This window comes from Rhipicephalus sanguineus, unplaced genomic scaffold, assembly GCF_013339695.2.
Source record: "Rhipicephalus sanguineus isolate Rsan-2018 unplaced genomic scaffold, BIME_Rsan_1.4 Seq1536, whole genome shotgun sequence".
NCBI lineage: Eukaryota > Metazoa > Arthropoda > Arachnida > Ixodida > Ixodidae > Rhipicephalus > Rhipicephalus sanguineus.
In genome coordinates this window covers 23,011-40,134 of record NW_023614635.1, presented here as the reverse complement: position 1 = coordinate 40,134, position 17,124 = coordinate 23,011, and the positions used below count along the sequence as shown (strand labels likewise).

Genomic DNA, 17,124 nt, shown 5'->3' with positions numbered 1-17,124 from the left:
GTAGCTTTAAATAGTGTAATATATGAAGACTGCACTTACACCTATGTCTTCGGTCACCTTCGCTTGGCGGGGAATGCCATTCATGCAAACAGTGCGATTGGTTCCCAATGTGGTGATGTTGTAAACAGATGAGCCATGCCGCCCTACTTAACGCCTTGTTTGTTTGCATGCACGAATCGTATTTTATGCACGTGTAAAAATAAAACAATTTCAATGTACGCAGCTTGCAGCATTCAATGTAAGCATCGTAGACAGTCTGCCACAGCTGTATCGGCGCACTCGCGCTGGGAGTGGAACGGATTTAAAGGCTGGGATAGTAGCCGCAGCAGCCGTGGAGGGTCCCCTGTAGCGCCAAACACGTGACTGGCTTCTTGCGATGCAGAAAATAACCTAGCCCTTTCAGACTTCAGGAAGCATGTCAATTTCTTTTGACGAATTTTATGCATTCACAGGCCCCCTTCGATGGCGTGGTATTGACTATCTTCTTTTGCGAACAAGGCAAAGGCAACATTCTGCACGTTGCGTCAGTTGACGAACAAATGCGACCTCGTTTCAAAGTCCGGTGAAAAGGGCAGAATATAAACACAAAGAACGAGAGAAAGTTTCTAGAGGTAGGAATCAGTCTTTAATGGGACGAAAAGCGTCAAAAGCCGACACATGAGAAGACACGATGTCTGGTTCTCTAGTGTCCGTATTGGCGCGGCTCACTTTCTTCTACGATAAACATGGGAGGAGTCGATCCCGCCAACGTCGTGCCGAGATGCAAGGACAGCGGTCGCCGTAAAGACGATACATATTTGCTTCACTGCGCAGACAGCAGGAACGTCGTGCAGCATGCAGTGGTGTTTTGCTTACCTTCTAGTGGCAAAGCGCAAGTGTCGCACATCAGATTTCGATGCTTGATATCCCGGATGGTGCCTAATATAACCATAACGTACACAGGCGCACATATATTTCACAATATCAAGTACAACAGTGCAAGGAAAGGTTGCAATCGCTTGGAGTTTCAAAAAGTTAAACAGGAAGTCTCCATGACACCAGTTACAGGAAGCAGGTGGCGCTTCGCGCAGTCAAAAACCGAAACCGAAAGCTATCCTTGAGCGCCTCCCGTCATTTACGGCCGCCGACCCACTCACTTCGATGAAAAGAAATCGAGAGAACTTTGCTCCACGGGAGATATGGGGATTTTTGCTGTATTTTAAAACACTTATGCGCCAATAAAAAAAAGGTTAAATAAAAAGGTTAAAAAGGTTAAAAAAAGGCTAAATAAAGGTGTCGAATAGTGGTTTCTGCATCGAATTCTTTCTTTCAGCAGCAATTTTTACCCTTGAAGAAGACAAGACTGCTTGTCGAAACGCTGACTCCAGCAACACTCCGTGTCCAAGAATTTTTCACCTCCATCTTCCCCTGAACTTCTGCCGTTTTTGGATTATCATACTGGCAGTGTTTTGCAGCGCGTGAACATAGGAAAAAAGGACAGAGTAGACAGAAAGAGTTCTCAATTTGCTGGCTAGAGAAGCTCCAGAAATTAATCCGATGCCATATTATGCAGACTTCCCTTTAGTTATCACTTTTGATAGAAGTTATGTTGAGGCATAAAGAAAGACAAAATAAATGCCTCAGCTTGCACCACCAGGGTGTAACAGGCTAACAGTGAACAGCTAAAACTTTTGATTGTGAAATGCTGGCATGGTACAACGCTTTGACTAGGGTGTCACTGGAGCCAACATTTCGACAAGACTTGTCTCCAAGTTGCAGCCACGAAGACGACAAGTACGCTTGTCAAAACAGCTCCAGCATCACCCCGTGAACAAGAATTTTTCATATCAGCAAAATCGGTGTTCTTTTGTCCAAGAATTAGTTAATGCTGTTTATTCCGACATGGCACTCGCTTAATCCATTGCGCTCCAGACAACATAAGCATTTTAAGTCGACCCATTTTCATTAGTAATGTTGCATGGAATGCGTTATACTGCTCTTCCAAAAGTAAATGCAAAATTTCAACAAATGTTGTTGATCATAACCTTTATTGTAGCAATTTCAACCATTATCCTGGCCACTTGGCATAGGAAGAGCAATGGAATTGATGACTTTGTCCAAAAACCTGCACGCAAAAGGCACAATAAATACAAGGTGTCTCCATCGAGCAGGCATGTATCACCACAACAAAAATCGGAAGGCTGACTTGGCAAACGCACAAGCACAGCAGCAATACTTTGTCGAATTGTCGAACATTTGTATATGCCAAAAGCATGGGCGGTTCAACAGCTGATTTTGTCTCACTTAATGAAGTAAATCTAGATATGCTAAAGAATCTAGGGTAGGCAAAATTAGCGAGCTCCTCCACAGCACTGTGTGTGACAATCATATTGTGGTTTTGGGAATATCTGGAATTCTAATTTCATCTTGCACACAAAAGGCATATTAAATTAAAAAAATGTTTCAGTCAAGCATGCACATACACCTGCATACCAAAAAAAAACAAGAGGCTATAGTTTGGTCAAAAGACAACAGACGATGCAGCACAGGGTGACAGAGGTTTAGGGAAAAATTCAGCCTAGTTGGCAACATACTAAGAATTTTTTGCACATAAGCAACACGAGGAGAAAAATGGAGAGACACAACGCATGCGCTAACTTTAAACAAAATCGTTTATTGCACACGAGGCAAACATTTATATAGTGTTGGTGCCCTCACACTGCACCAAGAAGCCATGCACAGAGATTTGTATTTTTCTGCTTCATTTTTACAAGACGTACGTAACACTAATCAACTAACGAACTATTGCACAATCAAGAAAGCAGATTCTTTATCCGACAAGGACAGGGACAGAGTGCTAACACGATTGGTACCCAATTTGTGCAATTCCTGCAGCTAATAGTATTATAAATCTCGTTAGTTCAGCTCTGTTGGTTGACAAAACCTTTGTGTTCTGCCAGAAAGGTTCACACATTACAATGCTATCTTAACCTATCATTCATGCAGCTGCTTGTTTGCTCAGCATACTGCTTACTGCAGAAAAGAGGTATCTGATAAGCAACAGCTTGTCTACATTCCGCAAACCACATCCTATATCGTTTTCTTACAACCAGTTTTCTTTCGTGCTTGACTGCAAATTCTGCAAATTGATTTCAGCTTTCATAGAGCTGGAAAACTATTTGCACATTTGTATGTAACACCAACCTTATTATGTAATGCTAAATTTTGTGCAAGTATGGCACATCAGCTATTCTTTTATGAGCGACATCACTGTTGGAACAGCCAACTAGAGCAATGGAGCGGTACTTCCTAATTTAAGCCTTTTACGACTTACACTTCTGTTTGTGCGACGCGTTGTGTGTGAACCTTTCCCATGTGTTGTGTGTCCTGTTGAGTTGTTACGCTATCCAACTACAGTTATGGAAAGGATGGCATCACGTGCTAATGTACAAGTAGTTTTTCAGCTCCATGCAAGCTGAAATCGATTTGCAGAATTAGTAGTCAAGCACCAAAGAAGACAATTGCTTGCACAAAACGACATAGGACATATGCTGAGAAGCTGCCGTTTATCAGATACCTCTTTCATGTGGTAAGCGGTATGTCAGGAAATGGGCCACTGCATGAATGATAGGTTAAGAGAGCACTGTAATCTTGTGAACAAATGCAACGATGGATGGCTGGCGTCACAGTGTAGGGCATGAGAGTATGAACCTTTCTTTCAGGACACAAAGGTTTCATCAGCTAATAGAGTTGAACTAACGAGACTGATAATAGAAGCTGCAAAAATTGTAAAAGTGGGTACCAATTGTGTTAGCACTCCGCAACTATCCTTCTCGAATAAAGAATTGACTGTATTGAATGTGTAGTAGTTCACGAAGTGATTATAGTGTGCCATATATTTTGTCAAAATAAAACAGAAAAAGACATATCTCTCTGCATGGCATCTTGGTGAAGTGCTAGGGCACCACCACTGTGTCTATTAGTGCCTTGTGTGCAATAAACCATTTCGTTGAAAGTTAGTGCAGACGTTGTCCCTCCCTTTTCGTCCTTGTGTCGCTTATGTGCTAAAGATTCTTACCAAGTGAGTTGAGGTTACTTATGAGTACAGACAGGAAAAAAGATATGTTAAAGGAGTACTGACACGATTAAAAATTTTCGGATTGATGCTCTAAATAAAAATACTGGTGTTGAGAAACCTAAAACGAGTACTGTGGTGCCTGGGAATGCATCGTATATATTTTATATATCGCTACCTTAAAAAGACACTTTTGGTTTCGATATTGAGGGGGCGGCTTTTCGGTGACGTTTCATAGCAGTGTGATGTCACGGGGATACAGAAACTCGCGACGTACTAGCGGCAACTCCATCATCTGTCCGTGGTTCACATAAACAACGATAAGTTAATTGTCGTCCAGTGACCCTGACAGTGATTTCTACGATATAGGCTGCATGCAGGATGCAGAATTTGCAAACTCGGGGGAACTGTCTTGACTCATCAGGATAATGTCCATTCAACTGTGGCTGGCTTGCAGATGCTCAGCGACAAAAACTTCAAAGTCAAATTAAAATATTTGATATGTGCTCTCCGACTACGGTGTGTGGGCATAGTTGACACTGCATACCAAGGAAACCAAAAATGTCCCTTTTGCGATGTCTCAAAATCGTGTCAGTACTCCTTTAAAATTAAAGCAATTTCAACCACAAAATACACATAAGCGCAGCAGCGAAACATTGGTAAACAGCACTAAACTTGTAACAGCCAAAAGCAGGTGCAACTGAACAGTTGATATTGTCCCACACAGTGCAATTAAATTTAGGTGTTTTATGGAATCCCGGGTAGGCAAAATCAACTAGTTCCTCCACAACAGTATGTCTCACAATTGTGACCTGGTTATGGAATTACCAGAATGCTAATTTCGTCCTGCATGCAAAACGCACAATGAGGTCAGTCAAACATATGCATGCAGCAGCTTACCCTATGTTTCAGAAATTACGACAAATCGGAACATTTTCCAAGCATGTTTTTGACACTTTCTGCGATGCCACAATGGTTATTTATACCACCTGCACAAATCCTTATAAGTGAAACGCACGGTGCCTTTAGAAATGTTCACGCATCCGAGGGCAAGCTTGTGAAGCATTTGCGCGTTTTCAAAACCTTTAGTACCGATGAAAGTGCCATCTGCATTATACGTTTCGTAGCAAGTCCACTTTTGTAGCTGCCGAGCCATTTGTTCTAGAAAGTCTACATCGTTATCAGTGCCATGGTGCAATTAATAGGTCCCCAACTGCTGCAAGTTCATAGGTAGAAGGGTATGGCACACCAGCAGGCGTTTCTAGTGTGAGGCGGTACCGGACATAATACACCTATGCTATTTAAAACTCGGCATGCCTTAGTTGGTTACTTGTTTTGTACTGAGCGCACTATGACAGTATTGCAAATCAGTTCTGCGGAAACCCGCAAGGTGGCGGAAGGGTTAAGAAAGGGAAAATAGACAACCACCCGTTTGTAGCACGAAGCCACAAGGAAATCCATACGGATTTCTCAGAAAGAAAGCCTCTTAGTTGCCGAAAAATTCGTCCTGGTCCGGGGATCGAACCCGGGACCAACGCCTATCCGGGGCGGTCGCTCTACCAATTGAGCTAACCAGGAAGCTAGCAATTGGCAGCGCGAGGGCGAATCCATCGACAACTCGAAGCAACTGGATACATATTGCAAATCAGTTCTGCGGAAACCCGCAAGGTGGCGGAAGGGTTAAGAAAGGGAAAATAGACAACCACCCGTTTGTAGCACGAAGCCACAAGGAAATCCATACGGATTTCTCAGAAAGAAAGCCTCTTAGTTGCCGAAAAATTCGTCCTGGTCCGGGGATCGAACCCGGGACCAACGCCTATCCGGGGCGGTCGCTCTACCAATTGAGCTAACCAGGAAGCTAGCAATTGGCAGCGCGAGGGCGAATCCATCGACAACTCGAAGCAACTGGATACATATTGCAAATCAGTTCTGCGGAAACCCGCAAGGTGGCGGAAGGGTTAAGAAAGGGAAAATAGACAACCACCCGTTTGTAGCACGAAGCCACAAGGAAATCCATACGGATTTCTCAGAAAGAAAGCCTCTTAGTTGCCGAAAAATTCGTCCTGGTCCGGGGATCGAACCCGGGACCAACGCCTATCCGGGGCGGTCGCTCTACCAATTGAGCTAACCAGGAAGCTAGCAATTGGCAGCGCGAGGGCGAATCCATCGACAACTCGAAGCAACTGGATACATATTGCAAATCAGTTCTGCGGAAACCCGCAAGGTGGCGGAAGGGTTAAGAAAGGGAAAATAGACAACCACCCGTTTGTAGCACGAAGCCACAAGGAAATCCATACGGATTTCTCAGAAAGAAAGCCTCTTAGTTGCCGAAAAATTCGTCCTGGTCCGGGGATCGAACCCGGGACCAACGCCTATCCGGGGCGGTCGCTCTACCAATTGAGCTAACCAGGAAGCTAGCAATTGGCAGCGCGAGGGCGAATCCATCGACAACTCGAAGCAACTGGATACATATTGCAAATCAGTTCTGCGGAAACCCGCAAGGTGGCGGAAGGGTTAAGAAAGGGAAATAGACAACCACCCGTTGTAGCACGAAGCCACAAGGAAATCCATACGGATTTCTCAGAAAGAAAGCCTCTTAGTTGCCGAAAAATTCGTCCTGGTCCGGGGATCGAACCCGGGACCAACGCCTATCCGGGGCGGTCGCTCTACCAATTGAGCTAACCAGGAAGCTAGCAATTGGCAGCGCGAGGGCGAATCCATCGACAACTCGAAGCAACTGGATACATATTGCAAATCAGTTCTGCGGAAACCCGCAAGGTGGCGGAAGGGTTAAGAAAGGGAAAATAGACAACCACCCGTTTGTAGCACGAAGCCACAAGGAAATCCATACGGATTTCTCAGAAAGAAAGCCTCTTAGTTGCCGAAAAATTCGTCCTGGTCCGGGGATCGAACCCGGGACCAACGCCTATCCGGGGCGGTCGCTCTACCAATTGAGCTAACCAGGAAGCTAGCAATTGGCAGCGCGAGGGCGAATCCATCGACAACTCGAAGCAACTGGATACATATTGCAAATCAGTTCTGCGGAAACCCGCAAGGTGGCGGAAGGGTTAAGAAAGGGAAAATAGACAACCACCCGTTTGTAGCACGAAGCCACAAGGAAATCCATACGGATTTCTCAGAAAGAAAGCCTCTTAGTTGCCGAAAAATTCGTCCTGGTCCGGGGATCGAACCCGGGACCAACGCCTATCCGGGGCGGTCGCTCTACCAATTGAGCTAACCAGGAAGCTAGCAATTGGCAGCGCGAGGGCGAATCCATCGACAACTCGAAGCAACTGGATACATATTGCAAATCAGTTCTGCGGAAACCCGCAAGGTGGCGGAAGGGTTAAGAAAGGGAAAATAGACAACCACCCGTTTGTAGCACGAAGCCACAAGGAAATCCATACGGATTTCTCAGAAAGAAAGCCTCTTAGTTGCCGAAAAATTCGTCCTGGTCCGGGGATCGAACCCGGGACCAACGCCTATCCGGGGCGGTCGCTCTACCAATTGAGCTAACCAGGAAGCTAGCAATTGGCAGCGCGAGGGCGAATCCATCGACAACTCGAAGCAACTGGATACATATTGCAAATCAGTTCTGCGGAAACCCGCAAGGTGGCGGAAGGGTTAAGAAAGGGAAAATAGACAACCACCCGTTTGTAGCACGAAGCCACAAGGAAATCCATACGGATTTCTCAGAAAGAAAGCCTCTTAGTTGCCGAAAAATTCGTCCTGGTCCGGGGATCGAACCCGGGACCAACGCCTATCCGGGGCGGTCGCTCTACCAATTGAGCTAACCAGGAAGCTAGCAATTGGCAGCGCGAGGGCGAATCCATCGACAACTCGAAGCAACTGGATACATATTGCAAATCAGTTCTGCGGAAACCCGCAAGGTGGCGGAAGGGTTAAGAAAGGGAAAATAGACAACCACCCGTTTGTAGCACGAAGCCACAAGGAAATCCATACGGATTTCTCAGAAAGAAAGCCTCTTAGTTGCCGAAAAATTCGTCCTGGTCCGGGGACCAGGACGAATTTTTCGGCAACTAAGAGGCTTTCTTTCTGAGAAATCCGTATGGATTTCCTTGTGGCTTCGTGCTACAAACGGGTGGTTGTCTATTTTCCCTTTCTTAACCCTTCCGCCACCTTGCGGGTTTCCGCAGAACTGATTTGCAATATGTATCCAGTTGCTTCGAGTTGTCGATGGATTCGCCCTCGTGCTGCCAATTGCTAGCTTCCTGGTTAGCTCAATTGGTAGAGCGACCGCCCCGGATAGGCGTTGGTCCCGGGTTCGATCCCCGGACCAGGACGAATTTTTCGGCAACTAAGAGGCTTTCTTTCTGAGAAATCCGTATGGATTTCCTTGTGGCTTCGTGCTACAAACGGGTGGTTGTCTATTTTCCCTTTCTTAACTATGACAGTATGTACTTACAAATGCACATTATCATTTTCATAACCACTGCTATGTTTGTTAGAGCAAGCTTACTCTCTCTTTGCACTTTGAAAGCTCGACACCTTGGCAGACATCGCTTGGTGTTTAGTCAATGAACTTTTTTCCAGACATGCAGCACTGCACATTCCCCTGATGTTGGACTTTGGCAAGAGGATGCGCCAGCCAGCAAATGTCCACTGGAATGTGAATGCACCGTGCAGAATTTGCACATTTTCTCCAAACTTGTTGACTATCTTCTGTCCTGATCGGTTGGGACATGCTAGTGTGCACACCGTTGAACCTCCGGCAAACATTTCACAAGGATTTAATTGGCTTCAGCCCGTGGCAGGAGCACCAGAAAGATGGTAGACAAGTCTGCTATCTGAAAGGCTATGCCTTACCACCCTGCAACTGCCAAATTAAGCATAGCACACAAACTCAGTGCACCGATTCCAGACAAGGTAATTGAGCAGCCTTTCCCTATACAAATAAACTAGTTGACAACATGAAAAGTAATACCGAAGGATTCCAACAAAAATATGCAGATCTTATGCGAATTTGTAATTTTTTTTTTTTTCGAACGTCGATGAATTTGCATGGAGGTAAAGCATCACCTTTGAGATTGGAGTCCAGGAACTCATTTTCCAGTTTTTTTCTTCCTTCAGAAATTAGGCAACTAACAACGCCAAATGCTACTTTGAAAGATGGTGACGATAATACTGAAACTTTCTGCAGTATTTGAGCACATATGGTTCTGCGGTATGTGCAAAATCTATCTCATACGGAAACTTACCCATCCCTACAACATGCTTTCAATAACAAACAACGGAAGAAACTGTTGATGTACTTGATGTCTTGAGCCTCTAATTCATGATAAGAACATAGCATGCAATGGAAGAATTTAGGAAGCTTGTACATTAACTGCTGACCTAAAACAGCCAGAAAATATTCCGGGATGTCAGTGTTTGTCAAAAGAGCCATGCTAATACATGGCAATAGCAGATGGTAATGAAACTGGCATGCTTTCATCCGGGCTCTTTGGCTCGCTCTTGCTAGTAATCTTAGCACTGTTAACGATTACAAGAATCTAAAAAGGAAATTTCCTTTTCCTGGAGGGCTATTGAAGACTTAATGACACAGTTATGCCCTGCCTTCTGTATTTTGCGGGCCTCGAAGATTTCGCGTGTCAACTGGTCGTGGTGGCGGAAAAGAATCCTCATCCTAGAAAATTCTGTGGTGTACCTGCAATCTTGGCAGTGCATTGCCATGTGCTTCGAGCAAACATTACCTCTCGGGGAATTTTGATGCTCCCTCAGTTGCGAGTTTACGCGTCGCCCCGATTGCCCAATGTAAACACTTCCACACGTGAAGGGTATGCTGTACACAATGTCAATGGCACAAAAACATTCGTGTGCTTAATGGAATATGAATCCTTCACCACTGGGCCTTTTTCCGCACTGCTGTGCAGATATCACCAACTTTATTCTTGGCTGCGAACACCACTTCAATGCCATGACGTCGTCAAGAGTTTCTTGCCTTGTAAGAGCATGCACAGTAAGAGTATATTATGATGTTGCTTCAATAAACTTTTCAGTTGAAAGTCAGCACTCGTGTCGTGTCTACTCGTCCTTGGTCTCTGTTATTTCGCACTGTTTTGCCTCTACCAGCTATGAGTTGTTACCAACTCGCCCAATTTTCAATCATACTAACCTGTAAACCTTCGGCCTAGATTTCTTTTGAGCGGTAGTCCTGCCCACGGTTTTTGAACCACGAGAGCCCTATTGTATGTGTTAGCCTCCTGTAAAGCTTCGAACAACGGCTTGAAAATAAAATTTTGAATCACAGCGTAAGTTGCCCTCATTAAAGCCAGACCGATGCAAAAGCTGTGTCCCCTTGAACTTCATGTCTGGCTTCTTGGCAGAGCATGCAGTGGCTGTGCCCATTAAGCTAATGGAAGAAAGCCCATGAGCAGTGAAGTGGGGACACTACGGCTCATTAGTTTTATTAAATGCTTTTTGTTTAACGTTGGCAGATCAATTTTTGTGCACTGATTAGTACACCACTTCTGAAATATTTCGCAATGGTCAAACGAAGAATATGCACGCACAAAGTTTACTTACATACAGCTCTACAGCTCCAACTTTCTCCATGGGCTCGGATCCAACGCCAAAGCGTTATGACTGCACTGGCAGCATGGGCACCTGCGCAAATAAAAGCTTTTTTGCACACTAATGTACTACAAGCGAAGACCTAGCTAATTGCATTCGTTCTCATAAGTGTGTGTCGCGAACATTTTACTAGTTCAACTCTAGGGCAAGAAAGTAACAAGCGATATTCAATTGTTTGCGCGAGACGGAAGCTGCATAAGTTTCTGTCGCACAAATTGAACGGTGTTCCCAGGCTACAAGAAAATACAAAAACTGTCACGCTGAAAATAGTTCTAAATAGAGACGCGTACTGCGTGGAGAAATTTCATCGTCGCGCGTAGAAAACATCGCAGAACAAGGAATGCAAGAACTTACCTCGACGTGAGTTGACACCGGCGCGAAGCGCGTTTAGGGACAAGTTGAGCTAGGGGCGTTCTCCTCCTCAGTACCTAGGCCAGCAGCCGTCTTCAGGGAGAAAAAGTGCCCAGAAGCGCGTTTCAGGCGCTATCGGATGGCGGCGCGGCGGTCGCTCCCTGTAAGCCTCTCTGGCGCAGCGTGGTACAAATTTTGTGGCGGTACAAGAGAGGCTAAAACAGAGTACTAACTTTATGTATGTAGAAAGCGTCTTGTGTTACAATCGATACATATTTACAGCTATGCAAGTACTGGCGACGGACAGAGAATGAAACGCAGTCGAAGTCGGCAACGTCAACGGCGCCGTGGCAGGCACGGTGATCAGCTGGACAGCGCTGCTTCGTCGGGAGGCGACGACGGGCAGGACGATGCGTTTCATTTGCCGGGCTTCTATTACGACGCCTCTCAACGGCGCTACTTTCGACTCACGCCAGGCCAGAACAGGCACAACCCGCTCACGCAGGCATCCATCGATGCCAAGCTGTCGAACAAGAAGTGCCGAGAAGTAGTCGAAGCGAGTCTTCAGCGCAGCGGCAACACCGCACTGCCCCGGAGTCTGTGCCGCATGCAGATTGGACTACTGCCGTTCAGCAACTTTGCTGCATCGGTGCAACGCGCGCGCATGGCGTCGCTCAAAGGCATCGTGCATGCAGAGATTGAAAACGGTGGCGAGTGCACCTACCTTTCGGGACTGCGGGATTCGGATGCAGCGGTATGCGTCGGCGCGTGGGCTACGGAAACAGGAGACGGCCGTCGCGGCTCTGTCCTCCGTTTTATCGACTTCGGTAACTCTACAAATGACTGCTTGCAAACTGTCACCTCACATCCGGCACATAAGGTAATTCGTCCACACCTGTGCTTGGCAAAAACGCAAATTTTAGCCTGTGGAGCGCACAAAAACTAAACAAGTACGAAAGGCATCGCCAATTTTCTTTTTTTTTTTTGTCAGCCAATGCTCATCGCCGAAATGAAGTTGAGTGTGAATGTAAAGTTACCTGCCAGTCACAAATGTCACTCTTGAGGCTGTTGCATACATACTATTGACACGCTTTCATCAACACTTTAGAACCATGCTGTCACAGAAGTGCAGTTTGCACCGGAAACACAAGCGTCACATGCTACGTGTCTAGGCTTCGATGTGCATACAATTGTAATGTTTATCTTCTGGAAATGTCTTTCTAGTAGGCATGCATCATTCTCAATATTTTTAATATGAAGGTGCGCTGTCTTGGTCTGGTTGGTACATACCTAGTGCAAAGGAACAGCACCTTAGCAAAGTACATGGGCAAATGGCACACACAAGCACTGTGTCCTGTGCCAAGGTATTGTTTTCTTCGTCCAAGATAGCCAAGTACTAATTCCCTACCAATGAATGTATGAACGGCATGTACAAAAGTATATTGGCTCTTGTGCATGTGACAGCTTCAAAGCAATAAAAAATCCTTGAGCACAGGCTATCACTGGAGAAGGATTTTTCATCGCTTCAAGCTTCCACCTTCCCCCCTGAACTTTTGCCTTATTTGGATTTCAGCATAGGAGTATTTTACATTTGCATTTTTACTTTAGGTGGTGGACATCAACGTTTATCGTCAACCTGACGGAACGACCCGAACATTTTGTGCATATGTTGCCTCAGACTGCATGTCAAGCTTGAACAGTTTCGCGAAGTCGTATCCCATCAATGGCGGAGGTTCGATCGTAACGTGGCTTCCCACTTCCGAAGCTCTACGTAGCTGTGCCACCTCAACTGGAGGGCGGGCCCATGCTGTCGGCATGGAAAAGGAGATACGACTTTTGCGAATTCTGCAGGCTGGATCAGTGGGGACCAACGTGTGGACTCGCCGTGAAAGCCCGCTCAGCGTGGAGTTCAGCGACGACGGCAACCTGTTGTTTGTGGGAACGCACCGTGGTAATGTGATGTGCACCGACCTACGTGACCGACCACATACAAATCACACTTTCGTGGTTCCGCTCTATCGTGGTGTCGTGTCCCTCAGAGTAATTGACTCTGGCTCGATGCTGATTGCAAGTGCCCACGATGGAAATCTGGTCTTGGTGAGTTGTGTGCCGTTAATTTGACAATGTAGTGTCTCTCATGTGTTTCCGTCACTAAGTATCTTGCTTGAATCGATAAAATATTAACTTTATGTTGTACCTTGCCTCAAACAACCCCAGAATCAAGCATTTATTTTTTGCTGAAATCTGCCTGGCTGTTTTTTCCGAGAAAAAACAAAAGCACGCCAAACACGCCAAATATGAAATAGACGCATGCTTGCGCGCCACTACTCAAGCGCTTCCAAGTGTTCTTTGATTGATACACGGCTGCGTTCGTTCATTGTACAGGGTTTCATGCTATTTGATGGACGTGCATCAAAACATGCTGCTGACGCGTCCATCATTGAGCGTGAAGCTCTGTACAATGCGGTGATGAACTAACGCAGCCATGCATCAACTAAAGAACACTTGAAAGCACTGGAGTAGCGGTGCATGAGTGTGCATCCTTTTTATACTTGGTGTATTTTGCAAGTTTTTGTTTTTTTCTCGGAAAAGACAACCAGGCAGACTTGAGGCGAGGTACAACATAAGGTAATATTTTAGCAATTCGAGCAATAGTAAAAAAATTGGCGAGTTAATTATTTAGTGCTTACTCATAACAAAAATACAGGTCGTATGTACACACGACTACCGCTAATAAACAACAGGTAGAACTTTCCTAGAGCGTATGGTTTTTTTTTTTAAATCTTGGTGCAAGCTAGTTGGCACAGCCAGTATAGTTATAGTGAATATTGCGTATAACAAAGGTATTTTTGATATTGGGTGCCACTGGCCAGCGACATAACCCACGATATTTTTTAAAGTTGGTGGGGGAGTTGGGGGGCAATTGTATGTTCTGTTTCGCATTACTTTATAGTGTGCTGGTGGTCATTTATAAACGGATGAATTAACTCTTAATAACCATACCTATCACTGCGTGATAAAGGGACACTAAAAAGAAAAATAAGTTCAACTGTATTAGTAAGCGACCCCTTTGCAATGAACAGATAAAGCTGTTTAGCATGAGAAGAGGCATTGAAAGGCAAGAAAGACTGTAAAAAAAGCTTTTGTAATTATAAATGTCGGCACAGTCTTGAAGCTCCTATAACAGCTTTGCCCTAACATCATATATTTTGATAATGTCTGCTGTAGCCTTGTTCATTGTTTTGTCAGCAGAGATATGACCACATTGTATGTTAAGCTTACCGGAGACTAAATTTTGCCAGTTTCGAGAGCACCTGCTGCGCTTCTATGGCCATAATACGAAAAAAAAAAAGACACAGAAAATCTGTGACACCATTCTGGTGTAGCAATGAGAGCACTGTAGTTTCAGCAGAACATTGTAGAAGTTAATGTTTCACCTTCATTTTAGGGGTGTGCGAATATTGGAGTTTCGAATTCGAATCGAATAGTACCTAACCGAATAATTCGATTCGACTTTCGAATAGCTAGTATTCGAAGTTTCGAATAATTTGACAGGACGAATATCTAAAACGCCACAAAGGCCAATGGTGCCACTTGGTTAGGGTGGGGTGACGAAAACTTAACGCTAACGTCGTTAAAGCCTTTCGTTAAAGTTTTCACCGACATCCTGGTTCAAAAGCGAGCCCATGCTGATCTTAAACGAGATTATGTCATTTCCGCACGTAGAAAAAGACATGAGGAAACTGTCAAGCCCTTCACAACTGCCTTCCCGAAACGAAGGCACGGACTTCTTGCGTAGTTCGGTCGTGTATGCCACAAGCGTAGTGAAACGTCCTGACTTTCGGTTAGGTACTATTCGATTCGAATTCGAAACCCTCGGTCATTGGCTTTGCATGTAAAAATTTGTTCACGCTGGGCAGTCACCACTGCCGCACCGAACCACTCGTTCAGAAACTCCTATTGTTCCGGCACTCAGTTAAAACGCTGCTGTGAACGGGCGGCCGAAGATTTTTGGGCTTGGAGCACCCATGGCGATGAAGCACATTACCGTTTTCAGATGAGCTGTAATGCGCAACCATGGGGGAAAAAAACTAGCTACCGTACACCCCTCTGTTAGCCGTTAGGAGGTTAGAAGTGGCGCTGCTGACTGGAATGGCGGCTCTTCTCTGAACATGCCTGCGCGCCCATAAAAGCTGAAACAAAAGCCACTCCCGAACAAATGCGTAATAAAACTGTCTGTACGACGTAGCATCCCTGATTTTTCCTCTGTCTTGCCGTAACTAGCGGTACACATTTCGTGTAAATATACTATTTGATATTCGATTCGATATTTTTGGCCACTATTCGGCACTATTCGATTCGAGGTGAAATTTCACCATTTGCACACCCCTACTTCATTTACATTTTCTAATAATGAGCCTCTTATCACAGAATGAAGCAACAGGCGCAGTGGGACACAAGTTCAGCTTTGTAATGTTTTTATTTTGTAAGGAGCAATTTGGAAGCTGGAAATAATTCATGCAGTTTGTGCAAGCGACCCTTTTTGGTTTATTTTGTGACTTGTCATGAAAGTTGGGGGGGGGAGGCTGGTTATTAGGCTATGGTGCCCCATGTAATGTGGCACCCTTCGCATGCCTATGAAGCAAAATAGAAACTTGAACGAGTGGTTCACTATAATAAACTGGTATGCTTCTTGTTATTGACGGTAATGGCGGTACGTGTTGCTTAGGACAGAAGAAGCCTATTTTTAAAAAAATGTACGTACCAATTGCGCACACATTTTTGTCATTTGTGCCTCTCGATTATTCAGATGGACCTGCGGAACAAGCACGTTGTGCAGAAGTTCAGCGGCCACCACAACAACGGGCTGAAAATGCCGCTCAGCTACAATGCATCTGAACAAACTGTGTGCTCAGCAGGACATGACAAAGTAGTGAGACTGTGGAAAGTTGGGGAGCGGGAACCGTTGACTGCTTTGAAGCCAGGCAACGGACAGCACCAGCCATGGCCCTGGTACTCAAGCACACTGTTTTGTGCAGCAGGTCACCAGTTCTTCACCTTTTCCTAATGGTGTCTAGTCAGGAGCTGTGAGAATCTTGCATTAAAGCCATGCGATGTTCCAAGATTGTTGAGTGAGGTACCTTCCAAGATGTGTGGAGTACATTTGAACCCAGCTCATAGCGAACGGCTGTATGTGCTAAAGTGTTATATATATGTGCACTCATCTACAGTCTATAACAGACTGGAATGAACATTTGTGATGTATTTTGTGTATGTATCTGTTATCCCTAGCGAAGAAAGAAAGCAGGGGAACGGTTTAGTAATATTTTAAAGGAACGCTTAATGTTGTAGGCAGTAACTTCTGCCACTGTGTGAACATGACAGAAAGGTAATAAAAATAACTTCGCTGCCCGCTGCGTTTGTTGCATGTGGGCACCTAAATTACGGTAGTGGCAGTAGACACACCAGCTTTAATATATCTGACCTCCAGTTTGTAAGAGTGAAGTATTTTACATGAGTAGAGGTAAATGAATGAATGCACAACTTTATTTTTCCCTGGTTAACGGGAAAGGTAAATAATTTCCTCTTGTTCGACATAGATAATACATTGCTTTATTGGAGTTTTCTGTTGGAATAAGACTGTACTCGTGTTGAAATCAAAGCTATGTAAACAAAAGGTCACAAAATGATGAAGTTGTGAGCGCAGCGTGACACGTAATTCTCTCTTTTTCTTGTCTTCATTTTTTATTGATGTTTTTCTTCAGAAAATAAGTACGCACTAACTCACCCAACTTGCCATTTAGTCACAAGATGGAGGAGCTGCATTGATTAGAATCTCCAGTTAAAAAGACCCCAGCTTGGATACACCGTTTTATCAAGGAAGATTATTTTATGTATAGGACTTCACACTACCTAAGACAAGACTTGGGCTGAAGCTTCCCTTGGTTGCCCACTGTAGGCCAATTCATGTCCTTCAATGGCTTACAAAAGCATTCATCTGTAAATCCACGTGGTCCAGCCATCCTATTGAGTGGGCACATTGATGTTACTAAGTGGCAAAACTGCTTATGAATATTTATTATTACGTTTTGGTGGTTACAGGCCATATGAGTGCGAATGGCCAT

General features: G+C 44.9%; 1 protein-coding gene across 2 annotated transcripts; it reads left to right on the top strand.

Annotated features, from left to right (window-relative positions):
- Positions 1–11,171: 11,171 nt before the first annotated feature.
- On the top strand, positions 11,172–16,672 carry LOC119376577 (uncharacterized). 2 transcript variants are annotated; one of them, XM_037646363.2, is made up of 5 exons: positions 11,172–11,224; positions 11,282–11,879; positions 12,608–13,096; positions 15,810–16,523; positions 16,572–16,672. In XM_037646363.2, the coding sequence occupies exons 2-4, from the start codon at positions 11,310–11,312 to the stop codon at positions 16,065–16,067; spliced, it is 1,317 nt and encodes a 438-aa protein (XP_037502291.1). In that variant the 5' UTR covers positions 11,172–11,224; positions 11,282–11,309; the 3' UTR covers positions 16,068–16,523; positions 16,572–16,672. The 2 variants fall into 2 exon arrangements, with proteins under 2 accessions (XP_037502291.1, XP_049267403.1); XM_049411446.1 differs by having other exon boundaries at positions 11,172–11,879.
- The last annotated feature ends 452 nt before the right edge of the window (positions 16,673–17,124 follow it).